The sequence below is a fragment of the Phragmites australis genome, chromosome 16 (assembly GCF_958298935.1).
Source record: "Phragmites australis chromosome 16, lpPhrAust1.1, whole genome shotgun sequence".
NCBI classification, from domain to species: domain Eukaryota; kingdom Viridiplantae; phylum Streptophyta; class Magnoliopsida; order Poales; family Poaceae; genus Phragmites; species Phragmites australis.
Window position 1 is genome coordinate 21,148,299 of NC_084936.1, and position 10,392 is coordinate 21,158,690.

The 10,392-nt window shown below is 50.9% G+C and overlaps 3 protein-coding genes and 1 pseudogene across 3 annotated transcripts; 2 read left to right on the forward strand and 2 right to left on the reverse strand.

Annotated features, from left to right (window-relative positions):
* The first annotated feature begins 399 nt into the window (after positions 1 to 399).
* On the forward strand, positions 400 to 1,417 carry LOC133895299 (protein CANDIDATE G-PROTEIN COUPLED RECEPTOR 7-like; annotated as a pseudogene).
* Positions 1,418 to 1,690: 273 nt separating this feature from the next.
* Positions 1,691 to 3,628, reverse strand: LOC133895298 (CBL-interacting protein kinase 6-like). Its single transcript, XM_062335521.1, has one exon. It carries the CDS (start codon positions 3,308 to 3,310, stop codon positions 1,982 to 1,984), a length of 1,329 nt encoding a protein of 442 aa, XP_062191505.1. The 5' UTR covers positions 3,311 to 3,628; the 3' UTR covers positions 1,691 to 1,981.
* A 4,024-nt stretch (positions 3,629 to 7,652) lies between these two features.
* Positions 7,653 to 8,233, forward strand: LOC133895130 (uncharacterized). Its single transcript, XM_062335315.1, has 2 exons — positions 7,653 to 7,727; positions 7,835 to 8,233. The coding sequence occupies exons 1-2, from the start codon at positions 7,653 to 7,655 to the stop codon at positions 8,231 to 8,233; spliced, it is 474 nt and encodes a 157-aa protein (XP_062191299.1).
* Positions 8,234 to 9,263: 1,030 nt separating this feature from the next.
* LOC133895131 (uncharacterized) lies at positions 9,264 to 9,821 on the reverse strand. The gene is made up of 2 exons (XM_062335318.1): positions 9,587 to 9,821; positions 9,264 to 9,472 (listed from the first exon to the last, which is right to left on the reverse strand). The coding sequence occupies exons 1-2, from the start codon at positions 9,819 to 9,821 to the stop codon at positions 9,264 to 9,266; spliced, it is 444 nt and encodes a 147-aa protein (XP_062191302.1).
* Between the last annotated feature and the right edge of the window lie 571 nt (positions 9,822 to 10,392).

Sequence of the window (10,392 nt, forward strand, 5' to 3'; positions counted from 1 at the left end):
AATAGAAACGTAACACATTTTAAAGCTTTTAGCCGGTTCTTGCATAAACAATTTTTTGTGGGAATATTTTAGTCTTAACCAAAATTTGGCACATAAAACACACTAAGGCAGAATATTCAGATGCAAGCAGAGCAAAGACCATAAACCATCACAAACTCAATTATGCAAAGAGAGTCGATTTAAGGAGGCAACTGATTTGAGATACAGATTCTTGCCACCGCCTCCACAAACAGCAACCTCAATCACTATAGAATCTAGAACAGTGTTCACTATAGATCTATTTATTTCTACTACAGATTATAAAAAATAGTTTTTATAAATTGAAATGAAAATAAATAAGTAGCTTTGAGATCTAGAGGCTTTCTGAATTGACATAATTCGGCGAAGAGCAGTTTCACTCAGTTTTTGTTTTTTTAAAAAAAATAGAATGCAAGATTGGTTGAAAATTTTACCCGCTACTGCCCCTCCGTTCTCCGCTCGCCTCCCCCTCGCTCGCTCCAACCAGATCTCGCCGCGATGGCCCTCGCCGCCGCCCGCGCCCTCCAGGACCACCTCGCCGTCGCCAGAGTCCTCCTCCGACCAGCGGCGGCGGAGATCAAGCTTCTCCCCACGCGGCTCGGTGTCCATCTCCGTCACCGGCGCCAAGGCCGCCTCCTCGCTCGCCAAGCCGGACCCGTTGCAGCTCCGATTCTTCCTCCTCTCCGACGAGGCGCTCTTCGAGGCCATCTACGAGCAGCAGCCGCCCACGGAAATAAACCCCAACCCTGAATCCTCCCCGGAATGCGTCCTCTCCAGCCCCTACGTCACGCCGCTCTTCACCTTCGCCGAGCTCGACGGTGAAGGTCACTACAACAAGACCTTCCCCATCACCCACCCCGACGAGTACAGCCTCTTCTTCGCCAACTGCGCGCTCGAGACCGCCGTCACCATGTCCGGCCTGCTCGTCGCGCGTACGTTCTACTGCATCTCGGCAACCGAGGACCAGTACTACATCCGCACCGGCGGGACACCGCACGGGTGGGACGTGATGTTCTACCTGTTCCAGCTTGTGAAGGGTGTGATCTTGTTCGCCGTGATTGCGTTGATTGGGACCGGGTGGTCATTCCTGAAGCCGTTCCTGCAGGACAAGGAGAAGAAGGTGCTCATTGTGGTCATTCATACAAACCGGACCATTCTTGCTGTTTGGTGATCCCGTTGCAGGTTGCAGCTAACATCGCTTGCTGCTGTGCCGTGCTCTTCCCAGTTGTTTGGTCGATGCGTTCTCTGCGGGAGTCATCCAAGACAGATGGCAAGGCAGCCCGAACCCTTGCCAAGCTCACTCTTTTCTGCCAGTTCTGTGTCGTTGTGATTCCTTTACTTCACTAGAAAAAAAAATGGCAGGAACACATATATATTTTGTGCATAAAGTTTACGCTTTTTCAATCCCAACCAGTCCGTGTGGTATGCACCGGATGTTTGCTATTGCTTTTGGATGGAACAGTATGTGTGCTGTTATTGTTTTGTGTTAAATTGCAATGGTTCCTCGGTAAAAAAAAATAGTGATATCTAGAGATAGTGTATATATATGAGAGAGTAGATTATTTATAAAAAGATATTGGTATGGATAAAAAAATAAAGTTTTTATGAATGATGTATCTTTTACAATTTAATTATGCATTTTTAAATTTTAAAATAAACTACAAGTTCAAGATAACAAAACAATTGAGGGTGTTACAAACTTTTAATATACACAAACAACAATCCAACCTACTTAAAATTCAAATTACCAAACAACTCTTAGCTTTTAAATTCTCAGCTTTCTACAGTCTAAAATTCAAAAGCTGCTTTTTAAATCACAACAGAAACAAACAGGTCCTACTGCGGAGACACGACGCAGTCACTTGTTGGAAAATGGAATGGACACTGACTAAACAATGCACTACGACTACGATCCATGCCGCTGGAAACAATGGCAAGCACTGGCAGTGGTCGCGGCACGGCGTCAGACGACGGCGGCGGCGGGCTTGGGGTCGGCGGCCCAGACGATATCCTTGAGCGCCGGCCGGAGCTCCTCGCTGCAGAAGGAGCGGTACTCGAGGGTGTCGCCGCCGTCCTTCTTGACGTCGACCACGAGCACGGACGGCGCCACGCTGAAGATCTCGGCGGCCACCGCGAGCCGCCCCTTGGGCCCGCTGCGCTCGGCGCCCTCGAGCCGCACGCCGCGGGCGCCGCTCTTGGTCACCCGCATCCGCCCGCCGCCGCGGGCCGCAAGCTCCTCGAGGCGGGACACCACGCTGCTCGCCGGCTCCCGCGTCGCGAACCGCATGCCGCCCTCCCGCGGCCCCCTCGCCGAGTCCCCCTCGAACAGCGGCGAGAGGTCGAACCCCGCGGATTGGGATATCAGGTGGAACGCGTTCAGCGTCTCCGGCTCGTCCTTGTCGCCGCCGTCCTTCGCGGCGACGACAGGCTCCACCGGCGGCTCGGCGGCTTTGATGGGCCTCGCGATGGACGACTTGTTGAACCACGGCGTCTCGACGAGCTGGGAGACGGTGATGCGGGTGTCGGGGTTGGGGTCGAGGAGCCTGGGGATGAGCCTGCGCGCCTCCGTTGAGAGCCACGGCGGGCACCGGTAGTCTCCGCGGTTCATCTTACTGAACATTTTAGCGATGTTGTCGTCCGGGAAGGGGAGTGACCCGGCGAGGAGCACGTAGAGGATGACGCCGCATGACCAGATGTCGGCCTTGGCGCCGTCGTAGCCCTTGTTCCGGAACACCTCCGGCGCGGCGTAGCCCGGCGTGCCGCAGAGGGTGTGGAGGAGCCCGTCGCTGCGCGCGTGGTCGGCGAGTGCGCTGAGGCCGAAGTCGACCACCTTGAGGTTCCCGGCCTCGTCGATGAGCAGGTTCTCCGGCTTGAGGTCACGGTGGTACACGCCCCGCGCGTGGCAGAAATCCACGGCGGAGATGAGCTGCCGAAAGTACCGGTGCGCGACGTCCTCCCGGACGCGCCCGGTCCGCACGATGTGCGCGAAGAGCTCCCCGCCGCGGACGAGCTCGAGCGCGAGGTAGATCTTGGATCGCGTGGCCATCACCTCGTGGAGCTCGACGATGTTGGGGTGGGACACCCGTTTCATGACGGCGATTTCCCGCTTGATCTGCTCCATCATCCCGGAACGCATCACTTTGCCCTTGGCCAGCACCTTCACCGCCACGCTCCGCCCCGTCCTCAGGTCCCGCGCCGCGTGCACCCGCCCGAAGTTACCGTGCCCCAGCACCCGCCCTAGCTCGTACCTCCCCTGCAGCACCCCCTTCTCGTTCCCCTCGCCCTCCCCCATGCTCGATCGATCGCCTCCTCCTTTCAACCCCAACCAAAAAAAAAAAAATCGACCGAGCTATCTAGCAAATTATCCTACGACTAAGAGGAGGAAGGGTCGATCGATCTACCCGTCCTCGACGTGCTTCCGGTGGCAGGTGCGGCCGCTGCGCAGCTCGCGCTGGCCGGCGACGTCAGTTCCTGAGCGCCGCCTCATCGCTCCGCATTCCCTTGGGCGCGCGCGCGCACGCACGGCAAGGCTAGTGGTGGATCGGTAGATGCGATAACCAAGCACGGCTTTGCGGTGGCTTTTGAGAGGAGAGAGAGGAGTCTGAGATCGGTTCACCGCTGCGGCGCCCGTCTTATAGCGGGTGGGCGGGGGCACAAGTGCCAGGGACCTGTAGGGGAGCGGTAGGCGGCGTGCCGCCACACGACTGTTTCGTGCGGGATCTCGACCGTCCGATCGATCGGACGGCGCCAGGCGCTCGTGGCGGGGAGAGGCGGCGATTAGCCGAGTAAGGGGGTCGATGGCTGCGGTTGTTCGGATGCGTCGTGCGCCGCACGACTGTTTCGTGCGGGATCTCTACCCTCCGATCTTGATTGAAGGGCTGGACCGTCTGACGCCGTACGGACGGCTAGATTGGGGGCTAGGATCTTCTGATGTACTGTATGTTCACTGACCTATCAGTTTAAGTTCACGTGTTAGCGGCTATACAGTACATCAAATGATCCTATCTAAAATTAGGTTGGATTATCGACAGGTGACGAGCGACATAAAAAATCCGCTACAACCCACATGGTATACAGAAACCACGACTGGTCATGCAAACAGACAAACAGTTGAGCGAGGCCGCCACAAAGAACCACGAACGGGCACCCACCGTGCTGGAGCCCGCTGCTTGATGTCCTCTATGAATTCAACCCACAAAAAATTGATGACTTTTGCAAACATATGAAAAAAAAACTATAAAAACTTTTAGGGTACTTGGTTATTGCGAAAAACAACTATGAAAATTTTTAGGCTACTTGATTTCATGTCTAACCCTAGTGCTGTCTCTCCTCAAGGTGATCTAGGGTTTGATTGGAAACTGAATCTTCGTCAATATTTTTGGTTTTTTATCATCCCTTGGATTTCTTCACTTTTTTTTTGCGACGAGTTCTACTCCTGAGTTTCACGCGAGTTAGTGTAAATAAGAGGAGATCTTTTTCATCTCTGCTCAAATGAGAGGTCTCATCATCTTTCTCTCTTCAACCGGTACTGGTTATGTCAGAGTATTGAGTAAGGAGACGTCATAACTAACAGACCTCACAAGGGGTATGACGACTGATGAGAGATATTTTTTAATCCTAGCCCATCGCATGATTAGATCCAAGCTCGCACGACCAGCGCAAGACTTGCGTGACCAGCCTCCTTACGATATTATGAGATCTCGCAACCACCCCTTGCTGGTTGTAGGGCCGGTGCTTACCTAACTCATCTAATCGCATTTATTATTATCTATGTAAGTATTTTCCTTCCCTAGGCACTCCATTCAGTGAACAAAGTCATAACCGGTACGATTGAGCACTGTCTTGTCTCGTAGCATTAAATGCTATGGATGGGGCCTCGTGGGCCAACGCAGTATCGCATGGCTGACGAGATAGGGTCTGCAGAACGATAAGGCAAGTGGACTTTTGCAGGTAGACTCACGGGACGCAGGGACAAGATGGCTTGGTAGACAATCTTACGACACACGGCGATGAGACAAGTCGAGTGGCTAGGGAAGGTAGGTGTGGAGGTGTTCTACGGTTGGGACAGGCACTCAAAGCTCTCAGAGCAAGTTAGGCTCACCCGGTTCTTCAAGATATGATCTAAGAGTTGAATATCAAGCTACGCTGGAACTGCTAATTGGGGCATATCTGTAAGTTCTCTCTCTGGTATATAAAGAGGAGGACCTGGTTTGCAAAGAAAGGGGTAACCGATTCACAAGCACTCACAGTAAAATACACATGATGTATGGCTGTTATACTTCAGGAGGCCTGAACCTGAATAACCTCGGTATTCTTGAGTTCAACACACACCGACGAAATTATTGTCAACGATTAACCCTCGACTGATTATTTTAAAATTGATATTGTCCAACCGACAACATCTAAGTTTTGATAGTGTCCATCAGGCAGATAAAAAGAAAGTATCTATGAGCAAAGACCACATATTTGGAGTGTCCAAGAGTAAATCTATCTTTCGTACTCAAGAGTCATATTACACTCATTTAGACAATTGTCTATACAGTTTAAAATAGCCAATTCCATAATTTAACCGACTAACAACCGGTTTTCAAACTTTACAATACAATGATAATTCTATGCATTAATGATAATTTTGTACTATAATTTGACTCTTATCCCGTACTCCCTCTATTTCAAAAATTTCAAAATATAAAACGCGATTTGACTTGGTGCAATCTTCAATGTCACACTTTGACCTTTAATTTCTCATATGTTACAATGCTGAAAATAAAATAATGATCATAGTAAGCACATGCGGAGCCTTATAGAGGCGAAACTAGGCTCCCCCACCAGGTATTAGATGTACTAGTTAAGTAACTCATTTACTAACTTGAACACATAGCACACCAGCATGCTGCAACTAGCAAAGGGGCCCAGCGTGTTTTAGCCCATGCTTCATTAGCCCATTATCTAACCAGTAGTAACAAGATAGTAGTAACAAGATATCTAGTCAGTAGTAACAATCTTTTAGCGAGACGTTAAGCAGCAGCGGATCCAACAGGTTGCGATGAATACGACCTGGCGGGCCTTTCTAGGATTTTAATGTCATATATATATATATATATATATCGTTTTTCTAAAAAAAAAATCTAGTCAGTAGTGTTATCCAACTGATAGTAAGTACTTTCAAGTATGAAGCTTATGATATCAATTATATATATATATATATATATATATATATATATATATATATATCGTTTTTCTAAAAAAAAAATCTAGTCAGTAGTGTTATCCAACTGATAGTAAGTACTTTCAAGTATGAAGCTTATGATATCAATTTTAGATCACTAAATCTAAAATTGATACCATAAACACGATGGCACGTCAAAACTTCTTGCTTCGGCCAACGGCACTGCACGTCTGGAGGGCTACATACCTGCGCAACAGTAACGCACAAGCTATTTATCGATCACCGGCAGGGATATACTCCTTTCACATCAGTAAAAGTCAAGTAATCGATTGAACAGGAAGCTGCCTACCCGAGCTGATCAACCGAACCTTTGCTGTACGCGTGTTCCATGCCCGTCACGTGGAAAACGCAGCAATAAATCTGTGCCTTCCTCCGTGCCAGGGACCAATAATGGAGCCGTGAAGCGGTGAAAGTGAGACGACTCGACGCTGCTCGGCCGCGCGCGCTGGGCCGCTGGCACGGCGGCCCGCCGGCCCCCGTCACGAGAGGAGCGCAGACGTACGCACTCGCCGTTCGCGGGACACCGCATCCTAGTCCTAGCATAGTAACGTGGTAGTCTAGTAGTACCAACACCTCCTCCCTAGCAGGAGCAGGTAGCCAGGTAGCCGAGCTAGCGTTTCTGTCGCGGCGCCGACGGCGACCGCCTACCTCCTCGCGGCCGCGCGCGCTCGCCGCTGGGCCGGTGACAAGTGTCGCGGCGGTCGCTGTGCGCTGCTGGTACCACCGGCGGTGGGCTGCCCCACAACAAAAAGGCTAGCGACGCGTGCATGAGGCGTGGGGGGCGGGCGCCCCGGCGTTTTTGTCGCGTTGCCATGCCCGGAGAGGAGGTGACGCGATATTCGCCACGTCGTGTACTTTTGTATGGCGCCATCTCGCACTCCGCGGTCGGCATCGCGTCGCGCTCCTGCACAGTCTTTTGCCCTTTCGTGCCGTCTTTTTCTCGCGTGGATATCCAGGCGGAACCGGCGGCAGCCACACAAGGGTGCTGTGCTAGCGCTACTACCGCCGCGTTGGCATGGAAACGCGAAACGATTTAGGCGATTTGCAAGGATTAAACACTTGGAAACGCTAACGGGCTGTCCAGCCATTCTACGCCAACCGAATTCATGCTAGCCGGATCCGCATCCTGATCTTCGTAAATAGTGCTCATGTGGCAGAAGATCAGCAACATGAGGCACCGGGAGAGGTGGCAGCTGCGGGTGGTTATAGATGCAGTTACACCATGCAGGAGGACCTTTATCTTGTGAAGGCATGGCTGAACATGAGTATGGATCCTGTGGTGGGGACCAACCAGAGTATAGGGGCTTTCTGGTAGAGGATCGAGATCTTTTTCCACGAGCACAAAGACTTCCGTTCCACCCGCAATAAGAAGTCTCTGCGGGGGAGGTAGACCTTCATCAACGGGATGGTGCAGAGGTTCTGCGGGCATTATGCTAGGGCCGTGCGTAATAGGAGGAGTGGGACGATCGAGCCCGACACGGTACATTTATTTTCTATGGTTGATGTATCTATGTGCCATTGTAAGATTAACCATATGTGTGGTCATGATGGAACTGTCCCTTTATTACTGATTTTTATGTGTTTCAGATTGCGGCGGCATGTCAGATGTTCCAGGCTGCGGAAAACAAGGAGCTCACGTTGCTGCCTTGTTGGGTGGAGTTGAGGCATCATCCCAAGTGGCAATCCGAGGCCTTGCGCAAGAAGAAGAAGACCTCCGCTGCAGGCAACCCCGCATCAGCGCAGCACGTTGAGTCTTCTCCCGGGGTGAACGTACCCGAAGGTGTAGCTGCAGGACCTTCCAGTGGTGGTCCACGTCTGAAATGGTCACCTGGCCGCAATTGCTCGAAGGAGGTTGCCCGCGGTTCTTCCTCCTCGAACTCAGCTTCTGGGCCCATGATAGAGATATTTGACTGCCAGTCGGCCATGAAAGAGAAGGTTGAGAAGGACAGGGCGGAGAGATTTGCTGAGATGATGAGAATAGAGTAGCAGAGGCTCAGGCTCGAGGAGGAGCGTGTGCAATTGGAAAAGGTAAAGGAGGAGAGGGAGATAATGAACATGGATCTTTTGCAGATGGATGAGGACCAGCAGGCCAACTACAAGAGCCTCCGGCAGAGCATTATTGTAGCTAGGTGCGCCGCCTCTGGGCCATCTGGCCAATTTGCTCTCTTGGTTGTATTATGTTCGAGATTCGATCTTTCTTGCAGCTTACAAATAGTGAATGTAATGCATGGTTGTGTAGAAACATGGTGTGCTTTATTTGTGTGTGTAGAACTCCATGGTTGCTTGCTCTACAATGAGGATCATTATGTGTAGGATTACAGTAGAGGAGGAGCTGATCTAGAAGGTCACCTCCTAGTCTGTGATGGATTTGAAACCATGCCCAAATTTGCTTGTTGATTTGTTATTTGTTACCTACCTTGTTGTGTTAAAATTCTCCCCTTTTGCTATCTTTCTAGTTTCTGTGTCATGCAAAACTGCAATGCTATTTGGTTCTTAGTTCAAAACACGAAGAATCAAAGGAAGCCGATCCAAGGACTGAGTTCATTTGACTACACATGCAACAAGCATGGTCCATACCATTACCAAACATAATACGCACTCACATAATACACACGTACATACCACATAGTCCCTTAGGACATAGTACTAAGCATGTTATTGATTGAACTACAAGAGGTTCATACTACTCTCCTCCGTGGAGCTGCTAGAGATGCTCAACAATATCGTCACGGAGTTGCTGATGACCCGGTCTACTTCTTATATCACCATACGTTCGGATAAATGCTTGCAGTGGGGGGGGGGGGGTTGCAGCGTGCGACGGCACCACATCCTCACCAGCACCCTCGTACACGTGTTCAACTTCCCCATCCGGTCTCTCATCTTCGATTATCATGTTGTGCATGATAATGCAGGTGGTCATAATGTCATTAAGGGTTTCCTGATCCCATAACCTTGCTGCTCCCCGGACTATGGGAAACCGGAACTGCATGACTCCGAAGGCCCGTTCGACATCCTTTCATGCTGCCGCCTTTTGAACCACGAAGTGTTGCTGCTTCCTCCCGACTGTAGATTGTATGGGCTTCACGAACGTAGCCCACTCCGGATAGATGCCGTCTGTAAGGTAGTACTGTCCATTAATGGAGTATTGTACCTTTGGTGCCTCGCTAGCGGCAAGATTGTCAAGGAGATGTGATCGGTGCAGCACGTTGATGTTGTTTAGAGAACCTGGCATGCCAAAGAAGGGATGCCAAATTCACTGGTCCTGCGATGCCACTGCCTCTAGAATGATTGTCGGTGTGTTGACATGGCCGGTGAAAGAACTCGACCACGCTGTCGGACAGTTCTTCCACCTCCAATGCATGCAGTCAATGCTTCCCAGCATCCCGGGGAACCCTCTTCGCTCGTTGATAGCAAGCAAGCGAGCAATGTCCTCCTCGTTCAGAGCACGGAGGTACTCATTGCTGAACACCTCGACGACAGCACGAACAAACTGGCTCATGCTCTCAATGATGGTGCTCTCCACTAGCCGGAGGCACTCATCCAGAGAGTCTGCAAGAGCATCGTATGCTAGCATACAGAATGCCGCAGTCACTTTTTGCAAGGAGGAGAGCCCCAACTCGCCTGCACCGTTCCTCCTCTGCTACAACCACGGGTCATGCTCCTCAACCACCTGCACAATCTTGCAGTAAAGGTCACGTTTCATCCTGAACCTGCACGAAAACCAAGCATTAGCACCTCACACACCATCAGTACATAATACTTACACAAGAGAACTTCTGTTTACAATTGTACCTGCGACGGAAAATGTAGTCGGGATACACCACGGGATCGGCAAAGTAGTCGTTGTACAACCTATTGTGGCCCTCTAGCCGATTCCGGTGGATACGCCGATGACCCGGCACTGAACCGCCCCAAGGCCCTCACTGTGATGCCTCCCCATCCGCATGCCAGACGCTGAGAGTCGCTAAGACCAAATCATCTTCCTCATCGAAAGAATCATTGGAGAAACACAGGTCTCTCAAGTACTGCTTCCAGGCTGAACGAGGATCCATTTGGCTGGCTTGCAAGTGAGAGTACATCAGCCTCATATATATAGTGAGATGCTGAGCCTTGTGACGGAATCCACCGCAGTTCCTTCCCCTACA

Bases quoted from the DNA above. Each gene is read 5' to 3' on its own strand.
- LOC133895131 (XM_062335318.1), bottom strand. From the start codon at position 9,821: ATGCTAGCATACGATGCTCTTGCAGACTCTCTGGATGAGTGCCTCCGG. The intron at 9,473-9,586 runs GTCCGACAGCGT...TTGGCATGCCAG, and splicing joins GCATTGGAGGTGGAAGAACT to GTTCTCTAAACAACATCAAC.
- LOC133895298 (XM_062335521.1), bottom strand. From the start codon at position 3,310: ATGGGGGAGGGCGAGGGGAACGAGAAGGGGGTGCTGCAGGGGAGGTAC.
- LOC133895130 (XM_062335315.1), top strand. From the start codon at position 7,653: ATGGTGCAGAGGTTCTGCGGGCATTATGCTAGGGCCGTGCGTAATAGG. The intron at 7,728-7,834 runs GTACATTTATTT...TATGTGTTTCAG, and splicing joins GGACGATCGAGCCCGACACG to ATTGCGGCGGCATGTCAGAT.